Source organism: Gracilinanus agilis, chromosome 3, assembly GCF_016433145.1.
Source record: "Gracilinanus agilis isolate LMUSP501 chromosome 3, AgileGrace, whole genome shotgun sequence".
Taxonomy (NCBI): Eukaryota; Metazoa; Chordata; class Mammalia; order Didelphimorphia; family Didelphidae; genus Gracilinanus; species Gracilinanus agilis.
Window position 1 is genome coordinate 201,563,903 of NC_058132.1, and position 19,659 is coordinate 201,583,561.

At 45.4% G+C, this 19,659-nt stretch overlaps 1 protein-coding gene across 1 annotated transcript in view; it reads left to right on the plus strand.

Annotated features, from left to right (window-relative positions):
- Positions 1-10,190, plus strand: part of CEP164 (centrosomal protein 164) — a 92,872-nt gene extending 82,682 nt beyond the window's left edge. Inside the window, exons 23-33 of the mRNA XM_044669602.1 lie at positions 146-214; positions 577-752; positions 1,435-1,561; positions 1,964-2,031; positions 2,471-2,699; positions 3,846-3,953; positions 5,529-5,640; positions 6,114-6,479; positions 6,957-7,023; positions 8,065-8,187; positions 8,400-10,190. Of these exons, the coding sequence (XP_044525537.1) occupies positions 146-214; positions 577-752; positions 1,435-1,561; positions 1,964-2,031; positions 2,471-2,699; positions 3,846-3,953; positions 5,529-5,640; positions 6,114-6,479; positions 6,957-7,023; positions 8,065-8,187; positions 8,400-8,496 (1,542 nt within the window). The 3' untranslated portion in view covers positions 8,497-10,190. The remainder of the gene's footprint in view (positions 1-145; positions 215-576; positions 753-1,434; positions 1,562-1,963; positions 2,032-2,470; positions 2,700-3,845; positions 3,954-5,528; positions 5,641-6,113; positions 6,480-6,956; positions 7,024-8,064; positions 8,188-8,399) is intronic.
- Positions 10,191-19,659: the final 9,469 nt, after the last annotated feature.

The window sequence follows — 19,659 nt, forward strand, 5'->3', positions numbered from 1 at the left end:
CAGGTCGGAGTTCTCAGGTGCCTCAATGCCAGCCTGCCTTTCCTCATGGGGGAGGCCCTGATAGATGTTCTCTTTGTCTTCTAATCTTGAGAGGGGTTGGGGTTGGCAGCCAAAGTTCCCCATCTCTCCTTTAATTATATCTTAGGAGGAAACCATCAGAAAGAAGAAGCAGCAGCTTCTAGATGTAGAGAAGCAGATTGCCTTGGAGAGAGAGGTCTGTTTTATTCCATCCCTAGTCTTCTCTCTGTGCCTTTTTCCGTTTCTCTCTGCCTAATTCTTTTTGGTCCAGTTAAGAACACTGGGGTTCAACACCAACATGGAAATCATTCTCCAAATCAACACCTGTGGGATGGATGCTTCAGGATGCTAAGTAGTCATGCTTATGGTGAAGGAAACAAGCCTGGTGGGACCCCTGTGACCTAGGAGCCTAGGAGAAATGTGTCTCCTGTCTGTTCTTTCTCCTCTCCTACTGTACTTTCCTGGGTCCCACCTTCTAAGAGTATGACTCCTCCCCAGTTCTCCTCTTCCCTTTCTTCCTTTGACCCCTAGGAGACTCCACTTTCCTTCTGCTTTCAGGAAGCTACAGCTACCCACCAGCAGCTGGAGGAATCAAGGAAAGAGCAAGCCCACCTGGCGGAGTCCACTCGGCAGTTGCGCCGGACCCTGGAGGATCTGCGGTCAAAGAAGGTTGAGCTGGAGTCCCAGGTAGAGGTGCTCCAGGCTCGGATTCAGAGGCTGCAGAGACGTATGAGGTAGGGGTTCTGGAATCCCTCGGTCCAGCTAGGCAAGCATGCTCCCCTGCTGATGGTCGTGTCTTGCTCTTCATGTACCATGAGCATGGAAATGAAACTGGGTTATGTAGATCCTGACTGCTGGCCCTTCTGGTGTGTGGGAGCAATCCTTGCTCTGCTCCCTTGTTTCCCAAGAATTGTGTGGGGATGGTGGGTGGTGGGATTCCCCAGCAGGAGGAGTCTTGGGGAGAGAAATGAGGGAAGGGAATTAGGGAATAAATATTTATATAGCATGTGCTATATGCCAGGCCCTGTGAAAAGTGCTTCACAAAGATGATCTCATCTGGTAGATAGGGGCTTTTATTATCCTTATTTTACAAATAAGGACACTGAGGCAAACAGGTTCAGTGACTCACCCAAGGTTCACACAGCGGGTGAGTCCCTGAGGCCAGAGTTGAACTCGGCTCTTTCTGACTCTAGTCCAGCACTCTGTCTACCTAGCTGCCTCTAGAAATGAGTCTGTAATCACCCAGCCCCCTCCTCTGAATCAGGGCTGATGGGCCTCAGGAGTGACCTGGGACAGACTTTAGCATGGGATAAGCCTGCTTTGTTCATTGTGTCAGTTAGGTGTTTGTCGAATGATGAGGGGACAGATGGGTATGTTAGCATGAGCATATCTCCTCTCGCCTCCCCTCTGTTCTAGTGACCTGGAGGTGGAGACCCAGAGGAAGCAGGATGTCTTAAATGAGCTAGCTGTTGAGGAGATCACCGCCTCTCCTCGCCGTGATGGAGAACTCCATCTGGAAGACCTGAGGAAGTCCTTGGGGACGGTGAGCTAGAGTCAGCTTGGTGGAGGATGAGAAGCTTAGCATGGGTTGGGAGAGCACATCTTGGAGGGAAGGGGGCTCAGCTTTGTAGGCTTTAGGTAGTTGCATTCCTGCTTCATCTGCACTCTTGGTTCTGTTTTTCTCAGATCCTCTGGTACCTGTGCCACCTTCCCTGTCTGACTTTTCCCCCTTTCTTAAGCCAGCTGGGATCTTACCATTTGCTAGTGACCATCCAGCTCATTTAGGTGTTTTTCCTAGTTAGCTTCTTCCCAGCAGGCTGAGACACACTGCAGGAGAACTGGCAAAGCAGGTGCTGGTGTGGCTGTTGGGACCACTTCTGTCTCCAGGTTGGAGGAGTTGGTGCCTAACTCTCTCATTGTTGTGCCTTTCTGCTCTTCCCTGTAGACCCTCGATAAGGAGCTCACTGCTGGCGCCACTCAGAACAATGAGGAGAGCCCTCCCCAGTTGGATAAGTAAGTATTGGAGCCCCTTTATGCTCTGCATAGAGTAGGTACTTAATAAATTCATGTGGAAAGCATCAGTTGAAAGGAAGTTTACCATCAGTGAGGCTGGGGACAGGAGATAGGCTCTCAGAACAGGGCGGAGGAAAGCCACAGAGCCATCCAGTTCCTCCAGATGAGGAGAATTTGGGTGTCTGTCCAGTAGCCTGCAGGGTCAGGAAGGGAGGATTAATGATCCCTAATGGCAGTCCTGTTCACAAGAGCTTCAGGACATGCTGTGTAGGTCCTGGCCTTTCTCCCTAATGGTTGTCTGCAAGCACTTATCTGTCCCTTGAGTGCTACCCCCTAAAGCTTCTCTCAGTGACTCTGCACCCAGGGGATCCTGAGGCTTTGACAGGCACCAGCCTTTGGGTTTTCTTCTGATTGCCTGTACCTGGCTTGTCTCCTGCAGCCTCCGCCACTACCTCTCCTCTGAGGGCATGTCCCTTCGCAGTGCCAGGGAATTCCTGGTCCGGCAGACACGCTCCATGAGGAAGCGGCAGACGGCTCTAAAGGCTGCCCAGCAGCAGTGGCGCCACGATGTTGCTGCTGCCACTGCCGCCGCCGCTGCTGCCCAGCTGACCTCTGAAGATCTGCCCAATTCTCATGCCCTGGAAGATACGCGGAAGAGCATAGAGGAGGTAAAGAGGCCCAAGGGGAAGCGGGGAGGGAAGCCGAGGTCCTTCTGCCTATTGAGTAGGATAGGAAAGGATGGGGAAGGGCCCCTGATGGGATCCTTCTAGATTCTAGAATGCTGATTTTGGGCAAGGCTCCAGCCATTCGGAAGCTAAAGCAGGCTTCCATAGCATTGCATTGTATGTAATTGGTGCATCTTCATAAAATCTTTGAGTCTTAAAGAAATATGCCACATGATCCTACTGTGTAGTTTTTAAAAAATAATTTTTTAATAACCTTTATCTTCTGTCTTAGAACCAATACTTAGTAAGGCAGAAGAGTGGTAAAGGCTAGGCAGTCGGGGATAAGTGACTTGCCAAAGATCATACAACTAGGATGTGTCTGAGGCTAGATTAGAACTCAAGACCCCCTGTCTCCTGTCTCCTGTCTCCTCCTAGAGCTGAGCTAGGTCTGGCTCTTAATTTACTGAGTCACCTCACTGCCCCCTACTATATGGCTTTGAACATAATTGAGGCAGTGAGGTGGCTCAGTGGGTAAGAGCAGTGGACTTGGAGATCAGAGGACCCAAGTTCAAATCCTGTCTCATGCATACTAGCTGTATAACCCATGGCAAGCCACTTAACCTCCATTTGCCTTAGTTTTCTCAACTGTAAAAGGTAGTGCCTACCTTGCAGGGTTGTTGTAAGAATCAAGTGAAATAACATATACACAGCTCTTTGCAAACCTTAAAAGTGTTTTATGTAAATGTTAGTAATTAATATAACAGCTTTTGGCATAAGTTGATTCTGAGACCCTTTATTACAGAGAATAAGGACTTAATACTTTTTCGGTAGAAGTCACAGACTTGATTGGTCAGACCATTTGATGTTGCCAGCAAAGCAGACCTCTTTGGGACATTTCGACTTTCATTCAGAAGGCTGATGCTACAGTTTGCTTAATACCAATAGCCTGTGAGACTGTATGGGTTAGAAAGGCAGGAAGGAACCCTGGAGCTGAGCAAAGCCTGAGCACCTGGTATTAACAGAAAGGCTGGTCTCCCCTGGGCTGCTTACCATCAGGCTAATGAATGCTGCCTCCTCTTCCCACTCCCATCTGCGCCCTACCAGCGCACTGCCCTGATTCTCTTGCCCTTCTTTCTTTCCTGACTGTAGGAGACAAAAAAGCTGGATGAGATGAAGTCAGCCATGCGCAAGGGCCAAGTTCTGCTGAAGAAAAAGGAGGAGAAGCTGAGTCAGCTAGAGAATTCTCTCCGGGAAGAGGTACAGCTCTTTAGGTTCATGACTCAGGGTAGAAGAGCCTTGAATGTTGTCTTCCTTTTGCTCAGATGACATAGGTCAGGTCTTTTGCCTTGGAGTAGGAAGGACTGGAAGGTCCAGATTTGGAGAGAGGGCAATGGGAGAATGGTGTTTTTTTTTAAACTCTTATTTTCTAGACAGAAGGGCGAAGGCTAGGCAAATGGGATTATGTGACTTGCTTAGGATCGTACAGCTAAAAAGTGTCTGAGGCCAGATTTGAACCCAGGTCCTCCTAATTCTAGGCCTGGTGCTCTAGCTACTGCTCATCTGAGTTTTGAGGTAGATCAGGGGAGGCATGGTGCCTGAATTTGGAGTCAAACTCCTGGCTTCTCTTGTTTCTGGTCCTGTGACCTCAGGGAGTTCATGTAGTCTTTCTTGGCCTTGGTTTCCACATTTATAAAACAGTGGATTGGGTTAGGTGGCTTTCTGAGGTCCCATGATCATAAGGAGAGTGCACTTGTAGGCCCAGCTGTATCTGCTTAGTGATTCTGAGCATCCCGGGACCCTCACCCATGTCGTCCCAAAGACGTAATAAAAAAAGCCATTGAAAAGGTGCTCTGTTAAGACAGCTGTGCTGCTCTAAGCCCCTGTGCCACTTTGCTGACCTCCCAGTGGATAGAGCCCTAAGGGACAGGCTAAGGCTCAGGGAGAGAAGAGTCAGGCCATCCTCGGGGTGAAGGGTAGGAATCAGCTAAGAGAAATAGGTGGCTGCCTATGGTGGTGCAGTGGATAGAGCGTCGGACTTGGAGTTAGAGCCAAGTTAGAGCCAAGTTTGCATCCTGTCACAGACCTCCTGGCTCTGTGACCCAGGGGCAAGTTACTTAACCTCTCAATGCTTTGGTTTCACCTACCACACAGGTAGGTGTTTTTTTTTAGCCTTTTCTTAGTAACAACTCTTATGACAAAAGAGCAAGGGTTAGGCAAACAGAGTTAAATGACTTGCCAGAGTCACACAGTTAGGAAGATTCAGAAGCCAGATTTAAACCCAGGTCCTCTTGACTCCAGGCATAGTGTTCTATTCACTGTGCCACCTAGCTGTCCCCCACACAGAGTTGTTATGAGGATCAAATGAGTTAGTATAGTAAAGGGCTTTGCAAGCTATAAAGAACTATACAAATGCTAGTTATTATTATAATATAGATATTTTCACTGCCAGAAAGTTCTGCTTTCTGTGGCATCAGGTATTTGTTTTTTGTTAAATTGTATGCGTTCACTACAGTAACATACAAGTAATTATTTCCAGACATGGGAGAGAGTGTGGCGTGGAGGGTGGATGGGTTCAGTGGAGATTATGGATATTTTCAAGTCCTGCCCTCAGGTGTTCTGGCTCTAGGGCCAGGTCCTGTCAGTTGGAGAGAGTGGTTGAACCCACATTGGCTGCCCTTCTCCTTTAGCATCCCAGCAGAGTTGTCTTCATAGGTCTCTGCTGCCCTTAGGGCAGTGAGGTGGTGTTTGAGCCCATGGTGTCCTCAGCCCCCATTGGCCACATGGGCAGGAGGGCATTGGGTCCATCAGACAGACAGGTTCTTCTCCAATTAGCTTTCAGATGAGGACACCCTGAGAGGAACGCCCGGAAGAAAGGTGGTAACATTTGACCTTAGTGATTTTGAAGACAGCAGTATCAGCTTGGAGACTTCCCCTCTGCCCCACGGTAAGCAGTGTTTGGCTGGTAATGGGGAGGAGATAAGGGCAAAGGAAAAGACAAAATATCCTACAGCATTCATGAAGCCTCTGGGGAAGGAAGGTTGAGTTGTTGCTATCTAGACCTCTGTTCTCTCCACTTAGTCCCTGACATCGGCTTCCTTATGGAATTCTTTCTTCTCTGGCTGCCAGCTTTCAAAATTTCTGAACTTTTGCTGATCCTGGCCTACAAATGGGCAGAAACATTTTTCACCCTTTCTGTCCTCCTCACTTCTATCTCTTTGGTGTCTGTCCTGGAGGGCATGGGCCCTATCTTCAGCCATGAGGATGACTGAGCTTTGAAGTTTTTCTCTCTGGGTGTACTTTAATTTTCCCAATGCTGGAAAAAACACAGCTCTGCTGTCTTCTGAGAAGCTAGAAACAATAGATGGTTTGGAAATGGCCCCTCAATTCCTCCTCCACCACTGACATCTTTTCTTTCAGGGGATCCAATGTCAAATATACCTTTCTCCCAGTTCAGCAAGATCCAGTACTTAAGCAACTCCTTACAAAGAATCACCGGTGAACTCAATGGGGTACTGACTGTCTTGGGCACCCTCAGCATCCAGCCATCACCCATATTAACTTCAACACAAGTCCAGATGCCTCCCATGCCTTCCAAGACCACTCCTGTCTCTACGCACCCTTCTTTGACCAGACTTTCAGTCCCCACTTCTTTGGCTCCATCCTCTGGTATCCCCCTTCCCAATCAGTGGGCCTGGGGCCCTAAAGTAAGCTCTGGGCTCTCCTCTTCAGTTGCTCAGTCAGTGGACAACTTTCTGGTGGAGAAATGGCACAAATATTTCCCAGGTAAAGTTCCCCCAGTTTGCTGTTCCCGATCTCTGACTGATTCTCCCTTCCCTACCCCCATTAACTATGTCTTCATTATATAGTTCACAGGCCTGCACAGGCACTTGATAGGCCATTTGGTAAAAGAGACCATGTTGGTCTCAAAATTAAATGAATCTGAGAAATGAAGAATTTGAGAAGTTCTAGGTCTTCTGGGCAATTTGCTTGGAAGATAACCTGATAGAACGCTCTCACTGGATATCTGAATTGGGAGGTCATCTGTACCATGTACTTGCCTCTAAGCTTGGATACTACAAATGTCCCTAGTGTCTTACAGATATAAGTGCCTGAGGAACCCATTTCCCCATTGGATAAAATAAGTTTGAAAATGAAATGGGACAAAGCCACTGCTTCCAGAAGAGGCAGTTAGATTGGGATGGGAGCAGCAATTATGTGGAGTCCCTGCCTTTTTGTAAGCTATTTTTTGATGTTTTCCAGCTGGAGTCCCATTACTTAGTGGCAGCCCAGCCCCTTTGGACAATAGGTTGGGCTATGTATCTGCCAGGTAAGCTTCCTGAACTCTTTCCTATAGTCCCTGCTGTGGATTTGGGCTGCTCCCCATTTTCATCCCAAGGGATGGGACTGCTGGGGAAAAGCAGATTTAGTCTGTCTCTCAAAAAAAGATGGGGAGAGGGTCCCCATTAGATTGACTGCCCTCTCCCTTACACAAGCCTGTCTGAGTGACTTGCATCTGCCTCCATCAATGTGAAAGGCAAGATCCTACTTTCACTAAGTGGGGCATCCAGGGGGAGAAACTCAGATGCCAGTTCTTATCTGGCGCATCTCCAAAGGCTTTCCATGAGAGAAATCTGTCTCATGGCAGCTGGGCATGGAAATTCAGCCCTGGAGTTAGGCTCCTTTCCCCCCCCCCCCCCCCCCTTCTAGTCCTTAGAGCACAGCTCCTTTAAACAAGTCTTTGAGCTGCTAGTCAGTCTGTCCTCTTGCATGCTGGTTCCTGAAAAGCAACATCTGGAGTAGGGAAGACAAGAAGGCAGTTACTTTAGTCAATTGTTATTTCCTTAGTTCATTGCTCTTTGCCATTCTTCTGCACGCCACTCCCACTCCTTGCCTCCATATTTCTCTTCACATTCTTTACCCTCTCAAGAAAACATTCTGGCTTGCTTCAGAGTGAGGTAGGGGGTGAGTGCTTTGGAGGGTTGGAGCACTTTGCTTCAGGGAATGGCAAAAAGTGGGTCTATGAGCAAGTCCAAATTGAGGCATCCCCTGTCTGTTCCTGGGAAAAAAAAATGCTATTTAATGAGGAAGCTGAAAAGCAGTCGGGGCGTGTCAACTGAGAAAGCTTTGGGATGAAAGACAGATCCAGAGCTTGGGAGCAGCTTCTAGCTGGGTTGTTTATTTCTTTTTAAAATTTCCCTTACTGGGCCACAGAGAGAGAGAGAATGGGGCCTGGGATGGAGTGGTGGGAGCAGTCAAGCTGAGATGATGTTTCTCCTCCACATGGACCCTGCCATTTTGTCTTCTTCCCTGGTTTCCCCTTCCTGCCTGTCCTCCTCCTGTCCTCACTGCCTTGGCACCTGTGGTTTAGTGATCAGCTCCGCCTGTTACATCGCTCCCACTCCCAGATCTCTCAAAGCAGTGGTTCCAACTTTCAAGGCATGCTTGATTCCAACAGGAAGTGGCTGGAACATATAAAGAAGGACCCCAAGGTGTATCCTTTCAACTTTTCCCTTTGCTTTTGTGTGTCCATGTTCCTGGGGGGAGGAGGCTAGGATAGCTGCATGGGGATAAAGGGTCGGTGCTGCAAGGACCCCGGGGACTTTGGAGGGTGGGCCTCTTTCTCCTTTCCCTCTTCCCATGACCTCCACTCCCTCTGTATCTTTGCTCCAGCCAACCTCAACTTTTCCTTCACAGTATTGCCAGGCCTCTTTTCTCCTCCTCACCTAAGCCCTCGGCTACCTCTAACCTGCTGCAGCTGGGTCTGGATGAGTACAACAAGCTGAAGGTGTATCACTATTAAGGTCCCCAGGCCAGTAGGGCACAGGGCTCTCCAGCCCCCCTCGTCTTAGACCAAGTGCCTCAGGAGCTACCTGCACTTTATTGTCCCTGATCCATCATTCCTCTGCTGTACTGCCTGACCCTCTCAGGACTTTGGGGGAGGGCAGAGGAGTGACAATGGGGTAGGGGATAGTGGGAGGAATAGAGCAAGCTACACCCTCTGAGAGAACCCCATTTCAAATGGAGAAGTTTTGAGCTTCCATGACCCACTAGGACCTGCAGTTTCATGCCAGTGCGGATGAGCCCTCGACAACAGCCCCAGTGGAAGGAGGAGGTGGGGTTGGACACTTTCACAGGGACCTGATGTCAGAAAGCCGAGGGGAACCCCTTCAGGGAGTGGTCTTAGCCCTTCCAGAGGACCTGGTTCTCTAGGGTATTTTGCAGAGGTCCAGAGTAGCCAGTTTTTTTAACTCTTGATGTCCTGGGGCAGATCAAGGTATGGATGACTCTGCTCTCCAAAGCATGTTTACCCCAGGACGTGGTGCTTCTTAGGGGACTGGCTCCCTTCTGAATCTATTTCCTTTGAGCTAATACCTCAGCAGAGGGACACCAGACCTTCTGTGTGTGTTTTTTTTTTTTAATGATTCCATTTTTGCACAATGACTTGGTTTCTATTTGGGGCTATCTCAGGTTTGTGGTCAGCTTCACAGTCTTTCCCTGAGGCCGATTGACGTGGTGTCCCTGAGAACCCAAGGCAACCATGACTCTTCCCCCAGCCTTTGCCGTGTTTGCCCTAGGTGACTGAGGGAAGCACCTTCCACTTTTATCCCTGGGTTCTCGACAACAGAATGGCCCTCTCCTTGTGCTTGGGGAAAGGAGGACCTTGGGATCGAACTCCATGGGAAGATGAAGCCAGGGACAGACCTCTGTAGGGGTCCCATTCCATGACCCTCAGGCATTAAGGTTATGGCTTTCCCTAGATGGACAGAAAGCCGTTAGGGATGAAGCTGGGGCTCTCCTTGGCCTCATTCCAGTTATTTCATTTCTCAGGTCACCTTGTGTATTTGTCGGCCTTTGCTTTCCTCCTGCCTTTCTCACAGGGCTTGTTTGGATAAAAACAATTGCATTTCAGCCAACATTCTTTTCTCCTTTCTGCCCCTTCTTCCTCCTGGCCTGCCCTTCCCCTCTAGTTTTGCTGTAGACAACGAGGTTTCTTGTACCAGTTGAAGTCTCTGAGTGAGGGGGGAAGAGGAGAGAGATTGAACAATCAGACGAGGGGGTCTGGAGCTGTCCGGGCCCTCAAAGGAGGGCTTCCTGCAAGTCCCCTTCAATCAGCTGACCAGACAAACCGGCTCTTGATGGGGTTTGGTGGGGACTTCTGGGAAGTTCATCTCACTGTTATAAATAAGAAGTCAACATTTTTCTTTCTTTATGGCTGTGGAATTGTGCTCAGCACTTCTCAGCATGGAAACCAACTTCTCATCCTCTTTCTCATGGAGGAGAAACCTAGGGACCAGATTGCTCACTCCCTCAGGCACTATACCGAGTCACAAGCCCGCCCTCGCAGAGGTGTCCCTTTTGTTACTTGACTGATGCTGTGTGGTTTTGGAATGGAATGGCTTGTGTGTTCTTAACAGCTGTGGTGACAATCAATCCAGCTTGTCTTGCCCCATGTTTTCTATATCAATTAAACCTCCATGGGTCATTTTTCTACAATGCAGTGTGTGGAGGGTGTTTCTTTCTCTTTGAAAACTGTCGTCGCCTCCTTAGGAGTGCTGGGATGAAGGGGGAGGCCGAGAGCTTGACTCTGTCTCGGTGCTTCTTCCTCTTCTTAGATGAGGCACGGCAAAAGGGTCGTGCAGTAGAGCTCTTGTGCCACGTTGCCTCCTGGAGCTGTGGGATTCAGTCTTACATGCCCATCTGGCCCAATTCACCATTTCTCTGGGGAATGAGACATGGACTGATCTCTTAAGTGGGGCCAGGAATTTCCCTTTCTGTTCAAACAAGGGTGAGCTCAGAGGAGGGCTTTTGGCCGGGGTATCTAGGAAAGGCTGGGGTGCCAAGGCAATTGTGAGGTCCCTGAAAGACTGAGTAGAGTGGGGGTTGAATAGCTTGTGATTAGTTGAATTAGCTCACCATCCCCAGGGGACTTGGATATTGTAATGGGAAAAGTGATTTTGCCCAGTGTCACACAGCTGGGAAGTGCCTTAGGTCAGATTTGAACTCAGGAGATGAGTTTTTTTTTCCAAGCTTAATTTTTCCCCCCCTGGGTTATACATGTATTATCAAGCAAAATATATTTCCTTATTATTCGTTTTTGTAAGTGAATTGTCTTCTAAAGCTGTCCTTTGTGGTCCTAGGATCACCATCATTCACAAGTTCATTCACTCAACATAGTTACCTGTGCAAGCCAGTATGGAGGCTGCAGAAATGTACCAGGCGGGTCCCTACTGTTAAGGGGTTTATCAAGTCTCATCATGGAGATGACATGGAGATGGTTAAAAGCCAAAATCATTTATACAGCTAGAGAACAGATGAAATATATGAAAAGAACCTGGGAGTTTTTAGTTCCCTGCAAACAAAATAGGAATTGGCAGTCTGATATAGCAGTCATAAAGGCTAGTTTGTTCATAGGTTGCATTAATAGAAGGCTTTGGGTCTAGAAGAAAGGGGTTGCTGGTTCTCCTCTGCTCTGCCAGTGAGATCACGTTCAGTTGTTTTGTGTTTAGTTCTGGGAATCACCTTTTAAGAGACACTTTGTTAAATGAGCATGTTCAGAGAGATGGGACAAAAAGGTGCTTAGGACCATATTATTTCAAGGACAATTGAAAGGGCTTGAAATCAGGAAGACCCGAGTTCAACTGACCATACACCTAACTAGCTTTGTGAGCCTGGGTGAGTCATTTAATCTCTGTCTCAGTTTCCTCAAATGTAAAATGGGTACAATAGTAGTACCTTGTCTTGCAGGGATGTTGTGAGGTATTTGTGTAGGGCTTAGCACAATGCCTGGCACATGGGTAGGTGATATACATAAAAAATGCTGATTTAAAAGGGAAGTCTAGGAGAAGGACATCGCACTCTTAAAATCTTTGAAAGGCTGTCCTAGCGAAGAGGGGACAATTGTTTTTTGTGCCTGGAGAACATAGGCACTATGGTAGAAGTTACAAGGAAGCAGATTTCTGTTTAAAACGAGCCGGGGCAGAGCAGCTGGGTGGTTCAGTGGATAGAGAAAACCCGGCCCAGAGACAAGAGGTCCTGGGTTCAAATGTGGCCTCAGACACTTCCTAACTGTGTGACCCTGAGCAAGTCACTTAACCCCCCATTGCCTGGCTGTTACCCCTCTTCTGCCTTGGGACCAGTACATAGAACTGATTCTAAGGCGGAAGGTAAGGATTTAAAAAATAAATGAGTTAAGACCTTTTTTTAAACAGCTGTCCAGTACTGGCCCATGGACTGGCTTGGCTATCATCTCCCCATCCTTAGTCATTCAAGAAGAGGTTGGACTAACCCAGAGATTTATTAAATGGGAACTTAGATTTCATGGCTTTTAAATTCCTTTCATCTTCTTAGGATTTGGTGATTCTATAAATGCCATGTGAGTGGTACAGACAATAAATGCTCCAGAATTTCAGGATTTTGAACCATCCAACTCCCACGTTTTTCACCATTGTCCCCTCTGCCCTTGGGGCTCCTATGGCAGTGTCAAGAGTGGATGTGAGGTGGGAGAGGGAGAGAAGAGATGTGGTAAGGAGAAGAAAATTAACCTTATTTTACACAACCAATATGCTCTAAGACCCTTCTCATAAGTTGAAAATCACACATAATAGTGAACCCCATTATTTAATATATTATATGAACATATGAATGCAAGCGCTTTGCAACTTGGGCTTATCAGAGCTATCAGTGTCACTGCTCTTGTACTTTGGGACCATTATTATTTTTGAAAAACCTTTACCTAATATCTTAGAATTTATAGTGTGCATTGATTCTAAGGTAGACGAGTGGTAAGGGGGGGGTGGATCAGAAGAGGGAGGGGGGTGGGTTAAATAATTTGCCTGGGATCACACACTTGTCTGAGGTCAAGTTTGAACCCAGGACCTCCTATCTCCAGGCATAGCTCTATCCACTAAACCACCCAGCTGTCCCCAGGGCCATTATTAATACTAAAATCATATTAATGAAACAAAGAGAAATATATTGCTCTAATTCGGACATCTTGTTACAAGTGAGAACTTTGGACCAAGACCAATCTGGGAGCTAATGTTTGGAGCAAAACAATGTAATGACATACTAAGAGAATGAATGTGGTTGTGCGAACTGCTGTGAGATTTTATGCTGCTTGGGGAAATGGTGCAGATTTAGTATGTAATTAAAATTTTTTATTTTACATATTTTTCTGCCCTTGTTTTTTTAATTGTTAATCACCTATACCTGAATTTGCATGTATTGAGTTCTTGTAAAACAAGGACCTACTGTAGTCCTAGGGGATACAATTCTGCAACAGAATCAATCAAAAATGCTTAGACACAAAAAGTGTCAGAGCCCCAGTGTGCCCAAGTGTTTTAGGTTTGCTTAGAGCATGTTTCTAGAGCCATGTTCTGGGCAATTCCCCCTATTCTAAAAAAAGATTCAGGGAGCAATTTTGTTCCTAGAGCTATTTGGATGCCTCCGAGTGGTGCTAGATTCTGAGGCCAATGGGGGTGGAGGGTAGAATGTGTGTGTTTAGGGAAGATAGATGAATAGTAGTGAGTCTTCCCAGTGTGGGACAGTAGACCAGGTGTACTGGACTTGGAGTCAGTGGACCTGGATTGGCATATGTGACCCTGGGCAAGTCATTTAACCTCTCTTGCCTCAGTTTCCTCCCCTGTGAAATGAGAGGGTAGGATTAGCCAGCTCTAAAGCTGTGATCCAAAGATTCTGTGGAAACAGACTCCTTTATAAGATAGCCTGTTGGATAGAAGTCTCATATCTAAGATATATAGAGAACTTTGTCAAATATATTAGATTAAGCACCATCCTCCAATTGACAAATGGACAAAACATATGAACAGATGATTTTCAGATGAAGAAATCAAAACCATATATGGGTATATGAAAAAATGCTCTAAATTACTACTGACTAGAGAAATACAAACACACAATTCTGAGATCATCTCACTCACCACCCACTTGGCTAAAATGACATGTAGGAAGGGTGTGGAAAAATAGAGACACTAATACACCATTGGTGGAACTGTGAATGGATTCAACTATTTTGGAGAGCAATTTGGAATTATATCTGGAGAGTTATAGAACTGTATACCCTTCAGTCCAGCAATATCATTTCTGGATTTGTCCCTAAGGATTTTAGGGGAAAAGGAAAAGAACCTAGAGTTTCCAAAATATTTCTAGCAGCTCTCTTTGTGGTGGCAAAGAACTGGAAATTGAGGAGCCACCCATCAGTTGGGGAATGGCTAAACAAATTGTGGCACATGATTGTAATGGTATACTACCGTGCCATAAGAAATGATGAGGGATGTGGACTCGAAACTACCACTCTAATGCAACCACCAACAATTTGGAAATAGGTCTTGATCAAGGACACATGACAAAACCAGTGGAAATGTGCGTCGGCCATGGGTGGGGGGAGAGCGGGGGGTGAAGGGGAAAGTAGGAGCATGAATCATGTAACCATGTTAAAAATGATTATTAATAAATGTTAAAAAAAAAAAGAAGTGAACCACAAAGGACTGCACATCCATTTGCACACACAAATATCATAAATCATGGGATCAGGGATTCAGAGCCACAAGGGCCCTTCACTTTACATAAAAAGAAACTTGAGGGCCAGAGAAGTTATGTGACTAGTCCAAGGTCACCCAGTCTTTGAGGTGGAATTCGAATTGGGGACTTCCCAAGTCCAAATCCAATACTCTGCTAGCTACACTACATTGCCTTTCCATACTTTAACATGTAAACATGTAAGCTCCTTGAGGACAGGGTCTTTTTTTTATATTTGTCTTTGTTTTTCCAGTGCCTCCCCTAGATCCAGGCACACAGTCAGTGTTTAATAAATGTATGTTCAATAACCAAAAAAAAAAAAAAATGATGAGCAGGCTAATTTTTTAAAAACTTGTAAAGAACAATACAGGATAATGAAGAGTGAAATGGGTAGAACCAAGAGAACATCATTCACAGCTACAGATTTAATACTTGAAGAATAAATTGTGAATGTTACCTCTAGAGAGTGAGCTGAAAGATGGAAACATGAAAGACACAGTTTGTGTGAACATGTCTGTCTCCCAGATGATGCCTTCTGTGATGTGGGGAGGGAAGGAGGATTGGAACACTGTGGTAAATTCTATTAATTAAAACAGAACCAAGATAGCGGACTCCTAAGGGACACCATTGCTGGGTCTGCCATGTGACGGGAGCCCTTTTTTTATTTTTTTAAACATTAATATTCATTTTTAACATGGTTACATGATTCATGCTCCTACTTTCCCCTTCACCCCCCGCACTCCCCCCACCCATGGTCGACGCACATTTCCACTAGTTTTGTCATGTGTCCTTGATCAAGACCTATTTCCAAATTGTTGGTGGTTGCATTGGTGTGGTAGTTTCGAGTCCACATCCTCAATCATGTCCACCCCGACCCATGCGTTCAAGCAGTTGTTTTTCTTATATGTTTCCTCTCCTGCAGTCCTTCCTCTGAATGTGGGCAGCATCTTTACCATAAATCCCTCAGAATTGTCCTGGGTCATTGTATCGGGAGCCCTTTTAATAGTGAGAAAACCCCAATTCTTCACCCCAAATCTTATTTTTTTATTTTTATTGTCATGCAAAGCACACTTCCACATTGTCATGCAAAGCACATTTCCACTGTAAGAGCAAACTCATACAGAACCCAAACCCCAAAATAAGACTGTAAATGCACTGATATCTTCACCCCAAATCTATTTGTTCCCTATCCTTTTGGCAAGTTTTTTTTTTTTAAACCTTTACTTTCTATCTCAAAATAAATGCCAAGTATCATTTCCAAGTGACTTGCCCAGGATCACACAGGAAGTTTCCAAGATCAGATTTGAATCTAGATCCTCCCAACTCCAGGTCTGGCTCTCTATCCACCATACTACCTAGCTGTCCCTAGAGTAATGTGATTTGTTCAAGGTCATGCTGCCAACTCGCAGCGGATTTGATATTAGAATCTGGGTCTCCCAGCTTCCAGTCTAGTGTAGTTTTCATTAATTGGTAACATTTTTTAAGTAGTTCAGTCTGCTGTGTCCTACTTTCCCCTCTCCTCCCCTCAAAGCCCCCTACCAGCCAAAGGCAGATAGCTATTTAGCATTCCCTTCTACCACCACCCCTTACCCTAAATGTAAAATGAATCCTGAAAAGTCCAAGGCTGTCAAAGCTAGGTTGACTTTTTTTTCCCCTCCTGTTTCAGGGGAGGAATCTTCATGTATCCTCAAATTGGCAGCAACAAATTTTAAGGGAAACCCAACCTAGATGATCATATTTCATGAATGTGCACCAAAACAGAATTTAAAAATTATCTTCCATTCCTCCTTAAGCTGCTCCAGCTCTCATGCTAAATAGGAGCAGTGTTTGTTGTTCATTGGCATATCACGGCCCTGGTTTTATGTGCCAACTGCTTAGGAAAGGTCCCTTGTAGGCTGGGTCAACAGAGTCAGATCCCAGATAAGGGGATGCTTTCTAGAAATGTGACAGAATTGAGTTTGTTGAAATGGAGGGAGGGGGTAAGAACTTAATAAGTAAAAGGATTTTTTCCTCCTTAAATAAAGGGACCTTTTAGGGGGAAAAAATCAGTTTTGCTATTTGTCAGAGAGTATACATATGAATATGGGGGACATCAGAGGTCATCTGATCCATCTTATAACTGAACACAGACTTCATCTTCATGGAGGTATAATGAGATATTCTAATTTTGTTGTTCAGTTGTGTCAGACTTCATGTTCTCTTTTTGGGGTTTTCTTGGCAAAGATACTAGTGTGGTTTGCCATTTCCTTCTCTAGCTCATTTGACAGATGAGGAAAAAGGGTTAAGTGACTTTCCCAGGGTCACACAGCTAGTAAGTGTCTCAGGCTCAATTTGAATTTAGGTCCTCTTGACTATAGGGCTGGCTCTCTATCTCTATATGACACCTAGTTGCCCAGGAATTCTAATACCTGGGGCAAATTCAATAGAGTGTGATGGTGGTGGGGTCAAGGAGAACCAAGATGGGGGCTGACTGTGGACAGTGAAGAGGTAGTAATAGAAACAAGACCCTCATGCTTGGAAATCTTGCATTTCTCACCAGTTAATGCTAGTTAAACATAAACTGCAGCATCAGTTAAGCATACATTGTAAGCATTAATCCATAGTACTGGTTCCGTAATATACTATACTGGGCCATCAGTTTGAGCTCAGTCTGTTTTGATAATTACTTACATTGTTTTTTATTTAACTTAGTTCTGAACTGATAGGACCCTACTGCATCCCCCTTCCCATGTTCCCATTCCAGAAGGGCAACCAGAACTCTCCCACAGTAACAAATGACAAGGAGGACAATGGAGGGAACTTGGGACCTGTGTACTTGGGATCTTGTATTGCAGAAGGATCCCTCAAAACTGTACTCCTTATTCCTTTTCTGATGATGTGTACCCTAACCCATACCTCCACCTGAATATAGCCATGCCCATTTTCCAGGATTTTTGGGAAAGGAAGATTTCCCTGGAATGGGAAATGACTAGCTCTAATAAAAATGCCAATCCTAATCTACAGGGAGAAGAGCTGCCACTCCGCACCTGGAGAGCTGCTCTTCCATCAGTTCCAGAGAGGCTACTCCACTAACTCTGGGTTTATCCATCAGCCCCCCTAAAGCTGCCTGATTAGCCCCCATACTATCCCACCAACTATTAGACTTAAATCACCATAAACCTCTTCTTTAAATAAATTCTTTTCTTCTGGATTGAATGGAATTTGAGTCTCCCATTCTTGGGGCGAGACCCTGCCACAAATGTGGGTGTGTTTTTCCCACAACATGACTGCTTCTCAGAGTGGTTAAGTTAGAGATGCAGACAGAGGTCATGGGAATTGAGAAGGTTGAAGATCTGGGAGTAATTAAAGGGGCTGAAGTTAGGGTGGGGGAAAAGACTGAGGCAGATACCGAACCTCTTGGGGAGAAGGAAGAATTACTCAGAGGTACATAGATATCAGTACTAAGGACTGAGAAAGGATGGAGGGAACTTTAAAGATGGTTACTAGGCAAAAAGGCAGAGGTTGTGTTTGAAAGTGCCTCTAGGTTGCATGGGGTATGCCAGTTCTTCCTCCTGGGCCTACGCCAGTGCTTGTGAGAGAACAGTTTTTGGAGAGAGTGCCAAGGGACATGGTGTCTTTAAGACTGATTGAGAGGGTGAGCAAGTGATTTCGGTGAACATCATAAGTAGGAAGGACTGTGAGAGAAAGAGACATAGGATCATAGACTTGAGGTGCTTTTTAAAGATTGGTTTGGAAGTGGTTTCAGTTTTTGCTGCTACTAAGCTGCCATCTTGGCACTACCTCACCTCTACCCTTTTTCATAGACTTGATGTTAGAAAAGACCTTAGAAGTCATCTTGTCTAAATGGGCAAGGGACATGAATAGGTAGTTTTCAGATAAAGAAACCAAAACTATCAATAAGCACATGAGAAAGTGTTCTAAATCTCTTATAGAGAAATGCAAATCAAAACAACTCTGAGGTACCATCTCACACCTAGGAGATTGGCTAACATGACAGCAAAGGAAAGTAATAAATGTTGGAGGGGATGTGGCAAAATTGGGACATTAATACATTGCTGGTGGAGCTGTGAATTGATCCAGCCATTCTGGATGGCAATTTGGAACTATGTGCAAAGGGCTCTAAAAGACTGCTTGCCCTTTGATCCAGCCATGCCACTGCTGGGTTTATACCCTAAAGAGATAAGGAAAAAGACTTGTACAAAAATATTTATAGCCATGCTTTGTGGTGGCAAAAAATTGGAAAATGAGGAAATGCCCTTCGATTGGGGAATGGACAAACAAATTGTGCTATCTGTTGGTGATGGAATACTATTGTGCTCAAAGGAATAACAAACTGGAGGAATTCCATGTGAACTGGAACAACCTCCAAGAATTGATGCAGAGTGAAAGGAGCAGAGCCAGAAGAACATTATACACAGAGACTGATACACTGTGGCACAATCGAATGTAATGGACTTCTGTACTAGCAGCAATGCAATGATCCAGGACAATTCTGAGGGACCTATGAGAAAGAACACTATCCACATCCAGAGAAAGAACTGTGGGAGTAGAAACACAGAAGAAAAACAGCTGCTTGATCACATGGGTTGATGGGGATATGATTGGGGATGTAGACTCTAAACAATCACCCTAATGCAAATATTAATAATATGGAAATAGGTTTGGATCAATGACACATGTAAAAATCAGTGGAATTGCACGTTGGCTATGGGAGGGGGTGGGGAAGAGGAGGAGGGAAAGAACATGAATAATGTAACCATGGAAAAATATTCTAAATTAAATAAAAATTTCAAATTGGAAAAAAAAATCCTCTTGTCTAACACCTTCATCTTATAGATAAAGGAATTTTATAGGCCCAGAGAGGAAGTTATTTAGAAAGTGGCCACCAGAACCATTTAGTTCCTTTAAATCTAAACTCAGCAGAATTTCCTGGGCACCAAGATAAAAGGAAGGAAGTAGAGGGCATAGTGGAAAAGAAAATGGAGGATGGAAGAGAATTAATGCTGAGCATATTATGAGGGCTGGAATGAGAAGGTTGGCAGTCAGTGTCTCACGTGGAGGAGCTTCCTAGGCTTGTCTGGGGCTGGGCAGATTGTCCCACCCTGTTGGGATAGCTGCTTGTGGGAGGGGTTTGATGGCAACAGGAAGAGCCCATCATATTATTTCAGGTTTTGCTTCTCTACGGCAAGTGGCCTTCCAAGCTTTGTTCACAGATCTTCAGTTGATGGGAAATCCATTTCCTTTCAAAGCAACCTTTTCTGGACAGGTCTAATTGTTAGGAACTTTTTCATGATATTAGGAAAGTGGGCAGGTAGATAATGAGTGTTTATTTGTATTTTTTTAAAACCCTACCTTTTATCTTAAAATTAATCCTGTGTATTAGTTCCAAGGGAGAAGAGCAGTAAGGGCTAGGCAATGGGAGTTA